This window comes from Felis catus, chromosome B4, assembly GCF_018350175.1.
Source record: "Felis catus isolate Fca126 chromosome B4, F.catus_Fca126_mat1.0, whole genome shotgun sequence".
Lineage (NCBI taxonomy): Eukaryota > Metazoa > Chordata > Mammalia > Carnivora > Felidae > Felis > Felis catus.
The window spans coordinates 11,259,586-11,278,977 of NC_058374.1; the positions used below are offsets into that span (position 1 = coordinate 11,259,586).

At 50.4% G+C, this 19,392-nt stretch overlaps 1 protein-coding gene and 1 long non-coding RNA gene across 5 annotated transcripts in view; one reads left to right on the forward strand and one right to left on the reverse strand.

The window, feature by feature from the left end:
* The first annotated feature begins 320 nt into the window (after positions 1-320).
* ECHDC3 (enoyl-CoA hydratase domain containing 3) overlaps positions 321-19,392 on the forward strand; it is a 32,602-nt gene continuing 13,530 nt past the window's right edge. For all 4 annotated transcript variants that reach the window (XM_023256331.2, XM_023256333.2, XM_023256332.2 and 1 more), the window contains exons 1-4: positions 321-621; positions 4,851-4,972; positions 6,379-6,476; positions 11,397-11,597. In XM_023256331.2, the coding sequence (XP_023112099.1) occupies positions 479-621; positions 4,851-4,972; positions 6,379-6,476; positions 11,397-11,597 (564 nt within the window). In that variant the 5' untranslated portion in view covers positions 321-478. The remainder of the gene's footprint in view (positions 622-4,850; positions 4,973-6,378; positions 6,477-11,396; positions 11,598-19,392) is intronic.
* LOC109501318 overlaps positions 4,118-19,392 on the reverse strand; it is a 72,541-nt gene continuing 57,266 nt past the window's right edge. Inside the window, exon 8 of the long non-coding RNA XR_002743653.2 lies at positions 4,118-6,987. This is a non-coding gene — a long non-coding RNA (uncharacterized LOC109501318). The remainder of the gene's footprint in view (positions 6,988-19,392) is intronic.

A 19,392-nucleotide genomic window follows, 5' to 3' on the forward strand; every position in this document is an offset into this window, starting at 1 on the left:
ACGGTGGTGGCGGGGGCGGGGCGGCGGCGGCGGGGAGGAGCCTGTGGTGGAGGGGCGGGGCGACGGCGCAGGGGCGGGGTCGGTGGCGGCGGGGGCGGGGCTGTGGCGGAAGGGCGGGGCGGGGGCGGCGGGGGCGGGGCTGCGGCGGAGGGGCGGGGCGGGGTCGGTGGTGGAGGGGCGGGGCGGGGTCGGTGGTGGAGGGGCGGGGCGGGGTCGGTGCTGGAGGGGCGGGGCGGGGTCGGTGGTGGAGGGGCGGGGCGGGGTCGGTGGTGGAGGGGCGGGGCGGGGTCGGTGGTGGAGGGGCGGGGAGGGGCGGGGCGGGGTGGGGCGGGCCTGCGAGAGGAGGCAGATCTGGGCCCAGGCCTGAGGGTCCGATCCAGTTTTGCCCGCGGCTGGGGGCGGTCGAGGCGCCGCGGTCCGGCGGCTCGCACAGCGGCTCTCAGGGCGTCCGGCCCTCCGGGGTGTATTTCTGGCTGCCATGGCCGCCCTCGGCTTGCGGGCCTTCGGGACAAAGGGGCTCGGCTGGCTCCGGCGCAACCCGTGGGCCCCGCTCTCCGCCGGCTTCTGCAGCAGGGGGCCCGGGCCGCGACCCACCAGCGCGCGGCAGCGGGAAGGCATCAGGTCAGCGGCGGGGCCACCGGGCGCCCAAGCCCTCCCGGACCGGCCCGCGGGCCGAGCGGGGCGGTTCCCAGGTGGGGGTGGGCGGCAGGGACACTGGCGTGGGCAGTCACCCCACACGGAGGCCAACGAGGGCTCGGCCTGGGGTCAGCTCCACCCGCTAGGGACCGCAGTTTCTCCGTTACGGCTACATCTGGCCGGCGGTCCCGAAGGAACCCGCGGACACGGTGTTTCCTGAAGTCCCTTGCCTGGGCACGGTAGCATTTGGGACCCTGCAGGACACCGGGGAATTTCAAGTGCGACAGCCTCCAAAGGTCCCAGCGCTCAAACTCCCTAAACCGCCATGGCAACGGAGCCCAGTCTTCGTTGGACTTTAGGCGCGGGGTGGGCCGCTCGCCAGGTGGCCTTTGAGAAAGGGGGTTTTGTGCTTCTCACAAACTTGACCTAGTTCCAAGGCCAGGTTAGGCTTAGCGGAGCTGCTCCTTGGCCCTCCCCCAGAAGTGCCCGCAGCGGGGCAGGTAAATATGTAGGATGAAGGACACACTGTACTGAGCTCTGCCCTTTGGCTAAACAAACCTAAAACCGGTGCACAAACTGGAACCGGATGAAGTAGCAGCAGTAAAAGGTGAAGGGCCCCTAGCCCCATCCAGGCCTCACCCTGATGTTTGCCTGGCCAGGGCAAGGGTGCAAAGAGAGGCCTACCCAGCATGCTAAGCAGTTAGAAGTTACAAATCAAACTAACAGCTAAATGTTTTTTTCCTACCCTGACAAGTGTTATCTTTGTAAGACCTGGAAGACCATGCTTGAATTTGTAATCCTCCGGCTCCTAGGAGTTCCCCTGAAGCAGTGGAGAGCCAGCTGGCGGGCAGCTTTTTTCTTTTCTTCCCACCCGGTGCTTACCCCCACTCACCTGTCCACCCCTCCTTCCTGCTGCTCTGCCTGGAGCTTGGTACACAGGTGTGCAGACACCCACCCAGCATGCCTGTATTCTCTCTATCCCGTCACCCCCTGTAAATAATTGCTCTTGGCCACCCGATGGGCTTAAGGGTGCCCACTGCAAAGCCAGAGAATTTCAGAGTCTCAGATAACTGCAGCAGGGTTTGGAAGGGGGTGGTGATTTCCAGGCGGGCACATCATACTGACTCCTTGCTCACCTGGCGGGCCACAGCTGGAAGAGGGCCAGAACAGGGTGCTCTAAAGGGCAGGGCCCAGTCGGGGGTCCTTCCTGCCCATTTTCAAGGGTGGTTCTGCTTCTGCAAATCTGGTTCCACCTGATCAGCAGCCTAACTTCTGGCATGGCAGCCAGTTGACCAAAGAAGGTCTGAGTTCCCCGGAGCTAAACATGAATCAGAAAGGGAGATAATGCGGAGAACCAATCTATCATAAAATGCCTGACATTGTTTGGTAATTAGGAACCTCCAGATCCAGCACTAAAGCTGTAGTATGTTAAGCACTAAGTAGGTGAGATTGAACAACTCAAGTCACACTAAGCATTCCTTTTCAAAGCTGTTTCCCTCAGCAGTAGTACTGTCATGGAGTGAAACCAGCCAGGCATCGGGTACTGTGCTAGGTGCTGTACGATCCTTACCCCTAATACCTAACAGCCTGTGAGGCAGATTATGTCGTCCCCACCCTACAGTGAGGACACAATTTCAGAGAGGTGGCAGCCTGTTCAAGGCCACACAGCCAGGAGGAAAGAAAGTTAAGGAGGCAGGAAAAGGTCCATGTGCCTCTAGTTGTTTCCACTCTGCTGTGTACCCCAGTGTACTTGCCCCTGAGGTTTAAAAGAGGTGACAAGGGGCGTCTGGGTGGCTCTGTTGGTTAAGTGTCTGACTGTTGAATTTGGCACAGGTCATGATCCCCAGGTCGTGCGAGCCTGCTTAAGAGCCTCTCTCTCTGTCTCTCTCTCTCTCTCTGTCTCTCTCCGCCCCCCTTTAAAAAAAAAAAGGTAGCCAAACACTAGGCGAGGTGAAAATTTACAGGAATTTGGTGCAATTGGCTGTGAGAAATCGACGTGCTACTTGGGGTCATTAATTCAGTGAGCAGATACCTGTAGAGTGTCTCCTCTGTGTGTGAACATGACCATGCCTCATCCCATGGACCTTCTGTTGGTTTACAATGATGTGATGGTCTCTAGACAGTTGCCGGGGGCATCTGCAGGGCCCATCACCTGCCTTGCACACACAAATATTACACTTTTTGTCACATGCTGTGGCGGTGACCTCTTAGTGATTCCCTCCCTCTTTCGAGGGGCGGCGTTGGTGAAGCCGTAGGTGCAAGGCATCACGCGTTTTGACCCAAGAGAGCCATTGGGAGAATTCAGACTGGTAAAATTTTTAGGAGGGATTATCAACTAGGTTTGATGACCAGTTGAATAGGGAAGCAACAGCATGGCTATCAGTTTCTGGCTTGAGCAACCGAGTAGCAGCACTGAGATCAGGAAAGGAGGAGAGAGGAAGATGCCCAAGGGTACCTCAGTCCGGGAGACCCTGGACTGGATGTGCAGACCTGGAGCTCAGGAGGGAGGTCTGAGTGAGAGCAAAGATCGGGACTCATCGGCACAGAGGTACCAGTAGAAGCCACGGCCATGGTGAAGTGGACTCGGAAGCACATGGAACAAGGAGAGAGCAGGGGAGGGAGCTCTGAGGATCAGTTAGGGCGTAGCGGAAGGCTAGGCGCCCCTCGAAGAAGTAGAGGGCGGGCTAGGGAAGCACTAAAGAGATGTGCTTCCAGAAGGAGAGCATGAGCCAAACGGCCATTGGATTCGGTTCTGGCAATTGGGAGATTCTCGGTGAGAACGGTTTCAGGGGGAGTAGCAGGAACAGAGGCCTGGTTACACCGGGTTGAAAAGCGAACTCAGCAGTTTAGAGCACCCTGACAGGGCGTGGGACGTGCCAGCCAAAGGGTTAATGGGCCACATAGGAACCGATGCTACCACGCAGCCAGGGCATCTAGGGGCTGGCATCTCTGCACAGTTTTGCCAGAGGCCTCAGAATGTAATTTAAGGCATGTGTCACCTATGGGATGGCAGCGCTTAGCTTGGCTACAGAAAGCACGCTCATGATTTTACCGGAAGGTTCGTCAGCACTTGTTACCACACCCCAAGACGTGGGTGTCCTAGTCTACCAGCATTATCGGCTGCAAGTCCCTTGGGACTTCGGAGGGAATGTGTTCGTGGGAAACAGAACGGGTGAGTGTCACAGGCACCTGCAGATGGCAGCAAGGCTGGCATGGGGTTCCAAAGAAACCGGTTCTTCTTACCGCGCTGAAATAAAGTCCGTCACCAAAGTGGTTTCCAGAAAACAGTGGCAGCAGAAGGCTATTACAGGAGGATCCAGGCTGACACACGGCAGTAGGAATATAAGATTCCAAAAAAGGACGAGAGAGGCAGAAAACATGTAGGTGGGGACCGATGGGAAACACGTCTTACATATAGGACAAATAGTCTGGTGCTTGGCTCCCTGCCCCGTCCTTATAACAGTAAAAATGAGACATTTTCTGTGTACGGGAAGCCAGATGACAATACCACTCATTTTAATTAGCATGTGGGATGCCTGAAAATAGCGAGAAGACCTTTGCATGCCAGCTCTTTGTCGGATGACACGTGCAGAAGAGCCTTCTTGCTGCAAGCGCCTGCCCTTTTCTTCTTCACATATTGCCCATTCTCAGCATAAATTATTTTGCAGAATTACAGGATGCCACTGTAAGGAACAAAAAAACAACAGGAAAATGCTGTCCCATACGCATATCGATAGCTATAACTGCACTGCTTCCTCTACGGGGTGGACGGGAGGAGACTTGGGGCCGTGTTTTCATTCTGGGCTCCTTCCCCGGCCTCATTCTTTTGAAGAAACAAGCCGAAGGTCACCACAATGTGGCAATTTCCCCTGGCGCCCACCCCTGTCTTCTCACAAACCTCACCGCCTCTCAGTATGGGCAGTGGTTTGGGAACTGTCGCAACTGCCCTTTCTGTGTTGGCGACAGTCATGGGTCTGACAGCGAACGTAGAGAAAAAGAGAAACCAATCCAGGGAAGGAGGGAGAAAACCCGGCCCACATTTCAGCTGGTCTCCTTGTTTCGACTTAGCTGTAACTCTAGAGGGCAGAGCCTCTCAATTGCCACCCATGGTTCTTTTAACTGGCGTTTTAAAAATAGCTCCCAGGTTAGAAAGGGATCACGGAGGTCCTCATTTGTTTTGACTCACGCTCGACCCAATAAAACGTTCTTCCCAGGAACATTGTCTTGAGTGATCCAAAGAAGAGGAACGCGCTGTCATTAGCGATGCTGAAATCTCTCCAAAGTGACCTTCTTCACGAAGCGGAGAGCAAAGACCTCAAAGTCATTATCATCTCAGGTATTTATCTGATATCCAACCTCAGTGCTCTGCAGTACCCAGAAGAGGTTTCTCAAAATTCTTTGGTTATCTGGGGCGTTCCCTCACTTAACGGGGTGATTGTTTTTGAAGCTCCTTTCAAGAACGTTGATTATGGAAAACTCATGTGCAGTGGGGGCCTTGATCCTGACACTGTCAACCGTGGGAATTATAGCAAAGATGACCGCGCAGTGAGAATATGTGCCTTTTCCTTTTTGTCGGATACAAAACACCACTGCCACCCTCCTTGGCTGTGCTGGTCTTCCCGTCAAAGTCAGAGAACGGATTTCTTCATGGACCTGATGAGATGGGTTTAATCACTGATCCTTTCGGTAGACAACCTAGTTGGCTAGGACAGGCTGCTTGGGGCACTTGGTTGGCTTGTCTTTTGGGTTCTTAACTAAGCTTTCAACCGAGATCTGTGGTCTTCTTCAGTGGTGCCAGAAAGCATGCTATATTGTGCTCATTTCTTTCCTTGCTCTTTTTCCAGGAAGAATTTTTGCCAGATCATCTAGTGAGGATGACAGTGGTATAAATAACAGCAATGCCAGCGTTTTAAAGCAACCACAGAAAAATAAAACACATGATGCCCTATGAGGCACTATTTTTTAAAAATTAAGAGTTGGTGTTTCTGGAGGCAGACACTCAGAACGTTACCTCCCTGTCTGTGGTTGAATATAAATTTTCAACGTTTTATACGACGAAGGGAAATTGTCCTGCAGCCATGGGGGTATAACCTGGATGCAGCAAGGCAGCAAACTCTGAACCACACAATTTTTTCACTTGTTTAAAGGGAATAATGTCATCTGTCCCAGCAGCCACAGCAAAAGGAAAATATAAGAAAGTGTTAGCAGCTTATCAGTGAGATTACATGTCACCATTGTTGCTAATGACAACAGTAACAATAAAACCACGTCCTCAGATCCCTCATAAAAATAAGGGGGTTCTCCTCACACTCTGCCCTTCCTGGATTCGAACCTGTGTGGGTGGCCATTGTCTGTAGACAAAGGACAGGGACACGTGGGAGGCACGCTGGATTTGACGGGCCTATATGAGTCTATACGCTCAGGCCAGACCGAGTCCAGCAACAAAAGTGTGAAACCAGAGGGATAAATCTGGAAAGAGTACGTACACTCGCCTTGGTTCCTGAGCCTTCTCCTTGCTGGAATTACATGTTTCCACTGGTCCCTCCAGAGACCTTTAGGAACAGATGCCTCACCTTACTCGGTTACTTTTCAAGCTAAATAGAATTATTCTTATCCAAATTGAGCCATTAACTTTCTCTGAGTGTCCACAGCATCCATACTATTGCTAGTTACCGGGTAGACAAGTCCCAGAGCTGGCCATTTACGTCTTCTTTTTCTTTTCTCAACTGGAAACATTTGTAGCGGAGGGGCCTGTATTTTCTTCTGGGCATGACTTAAAGGAGCTGACGGATGAGCAGAGCCCGGATTATCATGCCGAAGTATTTCAGACCTGTTCTGAGGTAAGCCAGGAGGACGGTTGGTCGGCATTGCGAGCCCGGAGATGTTAATTACGTGAACGATTGAATTAGGCTTCCAAGTTACAGATGGGGTTTTATCTGTGAGACCTAATCACTGCAAACCGGTCACTGGTGAATCCTTCATCCAAGCCACCGTTTGGCTTAGATTTTTAAGAAGGGACCATGGTTTGCGATTGATCTTGTTATATGCCAGAGAAAGTAAAATACATCCTGGCACTGGAGGGTTCCACCTCTGGGATTATGGGGTGTGTCCTGGTACACATGTCTTATGGAGGAGATACAGGGTGGGAATGTACATCTTTAGAGGGGAAGAACCTGAGAGTATCATTTAAAAAATTTTTAAACTAAAACAACCCTGTAAATCGGAAAGAGGGAATATAGGTAAATGGAACAGCCATAACGATTTTACAGATACTTTTCAAACCCTTCTTCCAACTAACCTTTGTGATCCACTCCTCCAAGTGGGAAAATTAGCTCCTTCACGTTGACGTCTCTTTAACCATATGAAGGAGAGGAATTGCAGACAGAGAGGAGGAAGAGGAACAGAGAGTTTGGGATGATTTGTAAATATATTAAATCAGTCCCTGGATAATAACACATTGAATACAGAATCCAACTTTAAGTAATACATTGTTCATTTCATGGCTATTTATTGAGCACTACTGTGTGCATAAGACTTATAAGGCACTGAGGGAAATAGAAGGAAAAACAAGTTTCCTGCCAAACTGAAACTGGAAATGTAGGTGAGAAGCGAGACACAAAACCGTTTCATAACCCCATCCTAAGATTACTTAACCTAATTTTTCATGCATTCATTGACTTGTTCATTTATTTGGCCATTAATGATTCCATAAATATTTAATGATACCTTCTATACAGACAAAACAGAGGTGAGCAACAGGGAAGTAGACAGAGGTGATTGAGATACCTTCTCGACCACCATTTGTTTTCCCTGCCCTTCCAGAATGCCACAAGGAAATCCAATTATGGTTTTCTCATGTCAAGGAGGGACAAGACAGAAAAGCAATTGATTTGAGGCTTCATAGAGAGGCAGAAGTGAGCCGGAGCGAAGTCTTAGGTCTTTTGTTTCACATTAATGATGTTTATGTAACATTCGAGCTCTTGTGTTCGCCCAGGCTTGGTGCTTTAAAAGTTATTTTTCGACTAATATCCAGTGTGTTTCGCTAAAACAGAAAATTATCAAAGAGAACCACTAGACCCCTTCCATCCCCCCTAAAGGGCCTGCTTTTATCACTCTGCCGTGGTGTCTTCACGAACTAAGATCTAAACAGGTTGGCAAAAGGGCCACAGGGGGACCAGGGCTCCTTCAGAGGATAAAGGCCAGATTTCGTGGAAGCTTGCAACCCATGGATGCCTCAGGCTTACCTTTCAGAACACAGTGCATAGCAGGACCTTGTCCTAACATAGGGAGATACAAGTGAAAGTGCACTGATCAACACTTTTTCTAAGAAAATCACAATGTCCTGGGTAAATACGAGCATCGTGAACTTGGGCAAGGTTTCAATCTCCACATGTAATCAACAGACAGATTGGGACAGAGTGAGCTAGATATTTCACTGTTTGGTTCATGCATGAGAAGACGTGGTTTTAGAGAGGAAGGCAGAGATTCCTGAACTGGCTCAGCACCTAAACTACAGCAGGTTCATTATAGAGCACAAGTACCACCCGATAGTTAATTATTTCCAAATCAGGAATAGGAGAAATCGAGAATGAGAAGGAGCGCTTGGCTCTGAGAAACCAAAAGTAACCCTCTGTGGAGCTGATTGGCAGATTTCACCGGACACCTATCCCTGCGTCTTTCCTGTTGAAGTTTGAAGGTGGAAACCCCAGTCCAGGAAGAGAATCTTCTCTTCCTTATCACATCCTCACACTGAAATGGCAATGGAACAAGGCCTCTCACTTTTGGGGAGTAACACAGGGCCCTTGGCAGTGCTATTGAGTGAGGCTAAGGTAGAGTCAAGTTTATGTCACATTTTGGAGCAGGCACAGCCAGGAAAAATACTTGGTTCAAGAAAGTAAACTAGGAGGGATAACCAAGTCCTGACTACCAAGGGATTCAATATCCCAGCTGATTTATTATCTAGCTTGTCTTTGTCTTTCCTGAATTTGCTCTCTAACTGTACTTAAAATACTTTTTAATTACAAAAATAATAAATGCTTATTATGGAAAAATTTGAAAATCTAGGAAAACGAGAGGAAGGAAAATAAACGATTGATACTAGACCATAATCATACCACCCAGAGTGAATGCTAATATTTGGCATATTTCTTCTGAATCTTTTCCCATGTGATCCTATTTGTCTGAGTAATCATACATACGTGCAATTATACCGTATAATTGTATAACATGACTGTATCGTTGAATGCTTACCATGTGCCAGGTAATGTTTTGAGTACTTTAGACATAGTAATGTATGTAATTCTTGTGTTCTCTGAGATTGGTACTATTGTAGGGCTCTTAGGTAGCTCAGTTGAGCATCTGACTCTTGATTTTGGCTCAGGTCATGATCTTGGAGTCATGGGATTGAGCCCCGTGTTGGGCTCCATGCTGAGCATGGAACCTGCTTGGGATTCTCTCCCTCTCTCGCTCTGCCCTTTCTCCCCCCTGCCCCCCGCTCACACACACTCTAGAATAGAACAGAATACAATACAATGAAATATTGGTACTATTGTTATGCCCGTTATTATCCCCAGATGTGAAGACTGAGGGATAAGCAGTGGTTAAGTGGTCAACTGGGCACCAAACCCCAGCAGCCTGCCTCCAGACCACTACACAGGGCCCAGCCCGTCAGGCTAATGTGTCTTGTGGAAACTCTCATGAGAACACAGCATTCCTTTCAAAGGACATTTAGTTTACATAGCCATTTTTCATTATTGATTGGTGTATATTTATGTTACTTATTAATTTTTTACTATTATAAAATAATTTGTGAGCATCATTGTCCAGACAGCTTTTTACCCTATTTCAGGATTACTCCTTGGAAGTAATCCCTAGGGGCGCCTGGGTGGCTCAATCTGTTAAGCGCCAACTCTGGATTTTGGTTCAAGTCATGACCTCACAGTCTTTGAGTTTGAGCCCTGTCTCAGGCTCTGTGCTGACATTGCTCTCTCTCTCTCTGTCCCTCTACTGCTTTCTCTCTCTCTCTCTCTCTCTCTCTCTCTCTCTCAAAATAAATAACATTTAAAAAAAGAGGTAATCCCTAGATGAAAGGCATGACTATTTTTTTTTTAATTTTTTTTTCAACATTTATTTTTTTTGGGACAGAGAGAGACAGAGCATGAACGGGGGAGGGGCAGAGAGAGAGGGAGACACAGAATCGGAAACAGGCTCCAGGCTCTGAGCCGTCAGCCCAGAGCCCGACGCGGGGCTCGAACTCACGGACCGTGAGATCGTGACCTGGCTGAAGTCGGACGCTTAACCGACTGCGCCACCCAGGCGCCCCAGGCATGAATATTTTTAATACTGTTGGTACCTACTGTAAGTATTTTCCGACCAGGCTGTAGAAAATCTTAGCACATCGTAGATGGCAGGCAGGAGACACAGACTATTCTGTGCTAATCAGAGCCAAATAACTTTTCATAAGGAACCAGTTCTTAGGTGACAGATGACACTCAGCCAAAAAAAAAAAAGTCTGTCTTTGCACAAGACATTGGAAGTTCTCACCCGTTTTTCTCCTTGCTACTGCATTTCGCTGGGAACGAGTTTCATCCCCAACCATCCTAACCCTCACCGAGAGCACACGAACTCCACCATGAGCAGTCTGGGCTGCAGATGTAGATATGTGCATTCTTGTGAGGAGAGGATCATTAGCATTGATCAGGTTCTCAAAAGGTGACTCCCCCCCCTCAAAAAAAAGTCCAGAACGAGTACTATAGAATATATCATATACTTAAATATCCGATTGGTTATTTTATAATAAAACTGGCAATATCAAATGTTTGTGAATGCAGAAGGCTAGGTTCCTTGGGCAGAATCTTCAAATCAATGAAGGTCATTTTTTCTGGGTTGCCGCCATGGGAAACAAGTCCAGATGTGGTCCCTCCTTCCCGCCTGCCCTCCTTCCTGCCAAGGTTCAAAGTGCGACCATTTATACATTGAAGTCACCATAGCAACACAGTCTGTTTAGAGCAGCAAGAAAAAATGGAGAAATAAGCCAAGTTATTTTGTAAGCTGCAAAAATAAGTTAAAGTTCTGGAGATTTATGGGGGGTGGGGTGTCACATGAGCAAGTTTTCGGCTCCTCTCTGTGCCAGTGGCCCTGTTTGGGGAATTTTATTTTGATGACAGCAGGGTGTCCCCTACCACTTTAATAGAATTGAGAGAGTGTTCATAGTGGTAATTTGGGAAGTAATTACTAAGGAAATTGCCTTCCAGTTCCTTTCCACCTTAATTTTTCAAGGATGTACCAAATACCAGTTTCAGACTCAGGAGGAGGGCTCCACACAGACACGGTTCCCTCTGGAGATCAAAATTGCTCTGTTCTTCAGCGGGGCTGCCGGGAGAGCAGCGGGGACTGTGGCCTCGCAGAGGCGCCCTGCCCGGGAGGGAAGACCCGGACCGTGGGGTCCGCCAGACGCGGGTTCAGACCCCTCTGCTCCTCGTGAGCATCTCCGGTGTTGGCCGCTTACTTCCCCCTAAGCTTTCACGTCCTGGTTGTGGAACAGGGGCTCTTCCTTCTGTGGGTCTCGGGAAGACCAAATAGTACGGTCTGGTTCACAGTCGGTATTTAATGCCAAGGTAGTTTTCGCGCCGCCTTTCACCCTTTTTTCCAGAGCCTGATACAATGATGCATCCGGAAAACGCAGTCACATAACGTGATACACGCGTTCACGTTGGACCTCACTCCTGGATGGAAATGATGTGGTGTGTCTGCTCCTTCAGGTCATGATGCTGATCCAGAACCACCCGGTGCCTGTCATCGCCATGGTGAACGGCTTGGCCACCGCCGCCGGCTGTCAGCTGGTTGCCAGCTGTGACATTGCCGTGGCGAGCGACAAGTCCTCTTTTGCCACTCCAGGTGTGAACATTGGGCTCTTCTGCTCCACCCCTGCGGTTGCCTTGGGGAGAACAGTGCCGAGAAAGGTAATGTAGCTCCCGGCATCCCCTCCAGCTGCGGTCGTCCCGTGCGTGTGACGGGTAGTTCGAGAATTCGCTTGTTATAAACACCGTTTGAGTCACGACACTCTGCCCAGCATGTAGCTGGCTGGATGTGCCACGATGTCCCTTCTGATGCCTTGTGCAGCGAGGGAGTGTCCCTTCTAATTAGTGCCTCTTCCTCTGAAGCTTCTCACCGTGGGCTTGTCTGTGGGTCACCCCATTCCAATCTTGCCTGTCCCTCAGTACAACTAGTTAGGATTCTTATTTGTTTTCATAAAGGCACACATTTTTGCAATCTTTTTTTTTCAACATTTACTTTTGAGAGACAGAGAGACCGAGCGTGAGGGAAGGGCAGAGAGAGAGGGAGACACAGAATCCAAAGCAGGCTCCGGGTTCCGAGCTGTCAGCACAGAGCCCGACGCGGGGCTCAAACTCATGAACCACGAGATCATGACCTCAGCCGAAGTCAGATGCTTAACCGACTGAGCCACGCAGGCGCCCCTGCATTTTTGTAATCTTATTGGCAATGCAGTTGACCCTGAGTTTTGTTGTACCAGAAGGTTGCCCACGAGACGTAATGGCATGGTGACATACGCCAGTACCAAAAGGCTAGGATACTGGCATCACTGGCTTATTGTTTGCCAATAATCCGTCTTGTTCCAGAAAGGATGGAAAATCGCCGATAGATAGGGTATGTCAGGTTTACGATGGTTACATTTCAGGAGCACGATTAGCCTGTGCTTGGTGTATTGGATCCGCCCCCAGAGGAGCCGTGTTACAAGAGCGGTTTTGTTGGTGCTGACCATGGTGAAGTTCATTTTCTTCACAAAGCTTTCTTCCTCCCTATTACATGATAAACTAATATTTACTACACATCTCCCAAATGTAGACCAATGGCTTCCTTGTTCTAGAAAAAAATACATCCTCATGCTCCACTGGAAATTGGTTTTTATTTTTTTAATTGATTATGAGAGTGAGAGTGTGCATGAGTAGGGGAGGGGCAGAGGTAGGGAGAGAGATTCCCAAACAGGCTCCACGCTGCCGGTGCAGAGCCTGACCCAGGACTTGAACCCACCAACCATAGGATCTTGACCTGAGCTGAGATCAAGAGTCAGGTGCTTAACCAACTGAACCACCCAGGCGCCCCTGAAAGTCTGTTCTTAAAGAGGGAAAAGGGGGTGCGCCTGGGTGGCTCATTCAGTTGGGCGTCCAACTTTGGCTCAGGTTATGATCTCACGGCTAGTGAGTTCAAGCCCCACACAGGGCTCTGTGCTGACAGCTCAGAGCCTGGAGCCTGCTTCGGATTCTGTGTCTCCCTCTTGTTCTGCCCCTCCCCTGCTCTCTCTTTCGCTCTCTCTCTCTCCCTCTCCTTGAAAAATAAATAAAAACATTTTTTTTTAATTTGGAAAAAAAAAGGGGGGGTAGGGGGGCAAAGTCATATACCACAGCAGGCAGGGAACATAAATTGCTTCGATGTACACATACAGTAACTCAGCAAATACTTCTTAAGCCCCTACTCTGTGCCAGTGCATTAAAGTGTGTTTCAAATATCTCGTCAGAGCTCGTTGATAAGCTCCCTTACAGTTGTGCAAATCAAATCATGAGGCTGGTGCATAGTAAAAGGCCATTGTACTGATTACCTGCAACTTTTTATCTCTTTAACACCTCATGTTCTAGAAGGGTCCACAGTGAGGCATTTAAGCCTTTGTGTCAGCCACACTGTCAGGATGAGAATCCATTCTTTCTTAACACAAACTTCTCATTTTTTAAAAAAATTCAGTCTTTAATTTAAAGGCTGGGATCTCCCCTCGACCCCCATTTTATTTATTTTAGAGAGAGAGAGCATGAACACAAGACAGGGAGAGGGAGAAAGAATCTTAAGCAGACTCCACACTCAACGCAGAGCCCAACGTGGGGTTCAGTCCCACAGCCCTGGGATCATGACCTAAGCTGAAATCAAGAGTCTGCTGTTCAACTGACTGAGCCACCCAGGAGCCCCCACCACAAGTAAACTTTTCAAATCAAGGTTTATAAGTGAGTCCTGAAAACTTAAACATTGTATCATATTTGCTAAATTTTAAATACGTTTTTGAGAAAAGAAAAATGTGATAAATACAGGCTTTAAGTTTCCAGGAGGCAAGAAACCAAAATAGCCTTTACCTCCCAGAGACAGTTTTGGGAAGGGTCAGGCCTGCTCAGAAGATGAGGGCAGAGTCTCCGAAACTGTCCCACTCAGCTCCCTGGTCTGTGCTCCTTGTGATCTGACCCCCCGAGTTTCTTCCTCGTCAGCAGTCTGAAAGTGGTTAAGAGCTGTCAGTAGACATCCCTGCCCCATCGGGTTCATCACCACATGGAGGCCTGAAGCAGATACATGGCTTGGGGCCAACACTAATGAGCTGGAGTCACAGTACCGAGAAAGGGAATTTAGTAGGAAGAAAAGTCGGCCAGACCTTAGGGCCTTTGCCAGGATTCTGGATCTGCAGGTCTCACCTAAGGGGTCCCCTTTAGGAGGCAACTAGGAATCCATAAAAATCTAAACCTAACCAAAACCCGTCCTTCCTCCCTGTCGTCGGTGCTTGAGTGCGCCCCTACGGACACATCCATACCCGGGCCGTAGGCTGTCGCGGGTGGTGGGCACACGTCCCCCGTACGTGTCCACAGGGAAGCAAGCGTTTTTGCAAACCGGCCTGGCAGGGAAGCTCTACCCTTTTCCGCACCGCCAGGGCCGCGTGTGTGGGTCAGCAGTGCCCTCTGCTGGTCTCTGTGGGAAACTGCTCGGTTGTGCCGGAAAATGGAGGGCTGCGGTTTGTCCGCTGGGAGCAGAAATGATGGAACGCAGCCCTTGTGTTCGAGCCAGACCGAAGCCGGGCATGAATAATTTCCTACGTTTGTAAAACGTTTCTCTCCTCTGGCAGGAGTTAAATAATGCATCTTCATTGCACCATATAAACAACCTGCTTGGTGCAGCTGCTCCCTTCCCCAGAGCTGGCCTCGTTCAGAAAAGCGCGGCCAGCGCCGCCGGCAGCTGCTATCACAGGAGAGCAGAGGAAAGATCCGAACCCCCTCTCCCCACGCCAGGCACGTCTGTGTGGTGGAAACGCTTGCTTCCTCCTATTTGTCCGGGGTAACTTGCTGTATCTGTGGAATCTGATTTCCTAATCGTCTAATTAGATCAGAGCAGAACTTCCAAGCCAGAAAGAATGTTAATGCCTTGCTATCAGCCTGGTATGAAGACCACCAGAGGGCCTGAGAGATGCAGGGTCTCAGGCCTGCCCCAGACAGACCTCATCAGAATCTGCACTTTAACAAGGATTTGCACAGCCATCGGCCTTGGCGCCTTTGAGAAAATGTAGTTTAACCGCCACAATTTACAGGAGGGCTTGGGGGGGGGGGGTGTCAGGGCCTTACCTGAAATTATACTAGCCCTGTGACCCTCTGTCATCTCCCTTCTCCTCTGAGTTCTCTCTGCATTGCCAGCCCATAATGCTGACAGCTGCAGGCCGGTTCTTGTCACAGATGTGACTTGGGGCCACCCAAAGAGCCCTCAGCTTTCAAGAGCCACCCCCTTTCAGGGCTGTGATACCTAAAAGCCAATTAGAGATTCATACAAACCTACGGTTGGGATGGGCATATTAACAGTGGTCAGTGCATTTATTAGGTGCCCACTGAGTGCCTGGCACTGTAGCATACATAAGCTTTACGCTTACTGTCTCTAATCTTCATAATTCCACAGGAGGATGGAAGGCTTCTTCCCATTTTCAGATGAGGAAACAGACTCAGAGGGCTTATGTTGCATCCTAAGGTCCTGTGGTTAGTAAGTGGCCGATCTGGGAATGGACCTTGGGGGACCAGCTCCAGACCCAAGTGCTGCTGCTTCTGAGATTAGCTTTGGCCTCAAGTGCTTGTTGTTGTTTTTAATGCAAGTTCCCCAGGAAGAGGAAGTATTAAACCTCCAGCTTGCTAGGGTGACCCAAGATGTGCCATCCTAAAAGGCAGCTTGAATTGACAAGAGACAAGGATAAGAGAATGTGTCTCCTCTCTCATCTAAAGTTCTGGGGGGCCCAACAGAGTCACTTCAATCATAAGCAAAGATTGTGTTGATTAGCTAGAAAATAAACAGACTTTCTTAGAGAATACCACTTCTGTTACCCAACCTGCCTGGGTAAAATCCCTATAAATCAATACATGCTAACAGTATTACCCCAATAGGCAGATGAGGACACTGAGGCCCAAAGGAGAGGATGAACCAGGCAGGGCTGAGTTAGGAAGCCAAGACCCCTGGCTACTGACCTCACTCCCGCCGAGTGGCGTTAACTGCGTCAAGACCTTCCTGGTCTTCTGGAATGAAAGGAGAATCTCTAGGGCAGTGGCAGCGGGAGGGAGAGTGTGCCTCTCCTGGTCCAGGGTGACGCCGGCGTGCCAGTCTCTGGGCTGACCCAGGCCAGTGGTTTGCCTCCATCACTAAGAGCCGTGGGGCTGCTCTCCACCCACACCTAGTCGGATGCGTCTGTGATTCACGGGGACAAAGCCACTCAGCCAGCCTCCTCGCCGTCATCCCGGTCCTTCGCCTTTTCTCTTGACTTCTTTGCTTTTAAAAACTGGTGTTCCTGGGAGGTGACGTGTCTGTGCTGCTGCCTGGGTTTGAGAGGAGATTGAGAAGCGGAGCCCGTGTGCCACCGACTGCAAACCCACGACCAAGCAGAGGCCACCTGAACCGCGTTCCCAAGCCAGACAAGACTCGGTGCGCCACGCCCCCGGTGACCCCTCATTATCCCTTTTCACAGGAGAGTCGGTCACTTTATGTGAAGGCGGGACACATACGTGGGGCGATGCGATTCAGTGCCTGGCACTACTCTGGGTGAATATACAAGAAAAAGTCGTGCTCTGCTTTGAGTTCCTCCCACCAATTAACAATTTGGATTTTTAAAACATTGTTAGTGAATCTGTATAAGCGATGAAAGAAGTTTGCGCCAACAATAAGCGGCGATGAATCCAAGAGTCGCAGGGACTGGTCCGGGGGGTGTGGTCCCTTCGCCTATCTGCAGGCAAGGCCCCATTTAGAGTATCCCAGAAAGAGGAGGACCTCGTGTCTTCGAAAATATTTCCACGTGAGGTGATTTCTGAATCGGGCGGTTCTCACACCCGCTACATAGCAGGCAGGAGGAGAGGCCGGGATGGTGTGTGCCCCATTTTGTTTCTGAGTGTGCCAGGAACAGAGCCCAGGACTTAGTAGCGGTCTCTTCAGAGAGCTGTAAGTTCTGTCTCTCGAGGGTGTTCTGACCGTCTGTCTATCTGTGTCTTTCTCTGCTTGGCTGACTGACTCACTGACTGAAAGGGGAAATATCTTTTCTGTCCAATTAAAATGCTTCATGCTGTAGCTCAAGGTCACTTCCTTTTTGTTTATGAGTAGAGATCCTGAAATAACGTCAGGAACTGCTTGTCTGCAAGGGAACGTAAGAGGTCATTTATTCTCCTGCGGGCAGAACCGCCTGTGACCGACAGGCCCCCGCCCCCATTCACACATCCCCAGGGGTGAGGATTCCGCATTCTCCCAGAGTGATTCAGTTCAGGGACTGGGTGGTTTTGGAGGTGCTCCAGAACTAAGATGTTGCCAACACCCAGACTCTTCCTGGGCGTGGGTTAGTCGTCTGCGGCTGCCGTAGTGCATACGCGTGACTGAGCGGCTTAAACGACAGAAATCTATTTTCTCAGTTTTCGAGGCTGGGAGTCTCAGCTTCAGATGCCGGCAGATTTGATTCCTGGCCACCTTCCTACTGTGTCCTCATACGGCAGGGAGAGACAGACACAGAGACAGAGGTCTCTAACTGCTAAGGCCACCAATCCTAGCAAATCAGGGCCCCACTCTCCGACCTCATTTAACCTTAACTGCCACCCTAAAAGCCCCATCTCCCAATACACTTACATCGAAGCTTAGGGCTTCAACACCGGCATTTTGGGGCGATGCGATTCAGTGCCTGGCACTGCTCTGGGTGAATATACAAGAAAGTGAGTGAATATACAAGGAAAAGTCGTGCTCTGCTTTGAGTTCCTCCTTTGCGGAACCTGGTTACCATCCTCATTAAACACAAACTCCTGCCAGGTCCCTTGAGCAAGCAAAGCCCTCACAGTTAACCCCCCTGCATCAGATGGACCATTTCCCTGGCATCCCTGTCGCACTGGCTGTGACAGTGTGCCCTGCACTCATTGGGCAGCTGTCCGTCCCGCATCTCTGAGTCATCGGTGCCCAGGGGGCAGGGGGCGGGGATGAGAGGCGATCCGGGAGGCCGGGGTCCTCGGGAGGAGCCACATTCAGCAGGTGGGACAAGGCCGCTGCCTGCTCCCTGGCCTGTGCCCTGGCCTGCAGGAGCTTGGACTCTGAAGGACTCGCCTTGAGAACTTCTTGGAGCACTCGGGTCCTGTGCAGCGGCAGCTCCTGAGCCGGACGGGCGCTTTGCAGGCGTGTGATGGAAGCAGGGGAAGGAGGACGGAGACAAGGAGGCTCAGGAAGAGAAAGAGACAAGGACGTGAGGGCCACAGAGATGCCAAAGAAGGCGTTCCCAAGGGGACTGTCCTGTGGACAGATCATGAGCTCGGACGGCAGGTGCTGACTGCACTGGACGAGTAAATGCCGGTCTGCTGAGCCGGCTGCGGGAGCACCCGCTGCTTTGACTGTGGGATGGCCTCCTCCCTACTCTGCTGCCATTCCTAACTACTCTTTGAAAGTCACGTGAGGTCTTGACTGTTGCAAGTTGGGAAGGGAGTGATGGGCTTGTCCTCGGTGCATTTGGTTTTTAAGGTTGCTTTCGGGACTGGCCGCTTTCTGGTCTGTGGTCCGCATGGAATTCTGGAGAGCCGCCCGCACGAACGGAGGGAACGACAGGCTGGAAGGCGCCGCCTTCACCTGGCTTCTGACCTGGGTCCCCACTGACACACGCTTCTCAGGCACAGACAGACCGGACACCGTCCCGGCCCTTTCGGGTGACTCACTGGGCGTCTTCGGCTGGGTCTTAGCGGCAGCCCTTAATCAGCAGGACCTGGTTCTCGGCTCCATGTTCAATCAGGGCCTCAAACCCACTTTGGAGCGATGACATTGTTCCCGGTCAACCAACACATGGTCTCCGGCGCGACCCACAGGCCTCGCCTTCCTGCTGCCTCCAACATGGAGCATTGCATTCCCCAAACTGGACAGCGCTGCGATCTAGTCCATCCCCTAAAGAGTTAGGGAAATCGGGGCCTGGCACCACTTGCCCCCGACTGCCAGTCCAGTGTGTATTCCACTTGTACCCGTAGGCAGGAGTCCTCAAAGCCAGCCTTGTGACCCCTCCTCCCTTATCAAAGTTCCATCCTTCACTGATACAATCCAGTGTCCTGATTTCAAAAACCTTCTGAATTGGTGGCTGTAAGCTGGGAGCGGTATTGGCTCCAGGGGACATTTGCTGGTGCCTGGAGACATGTTTGATCGTCACAGTTGTTGGGGTGGGACCTGTAACTACCGGCACCTAGCAGAGACCGGGGATGCTCTAAACATCCTACCGTGCGCAGGACAGCCCCACATAACAACATGTTATCTGGCCCAAAATGGCACCAAGGTTGAAAAACCTAGTCAGTAGCATGATCTAAATGCTAACGACTCCCAAATTTATATCTCAAGCTCGTCCAATTATCTATTACTGCACCGTGAACCACCCATAACTTAGTGGCTCAAAGCAACAACAGTAATTTGTCGAGCTCATGAATCTGCAATCTGGACAGGGCTCAGTGAGGAAGCTTATCTCTGCTC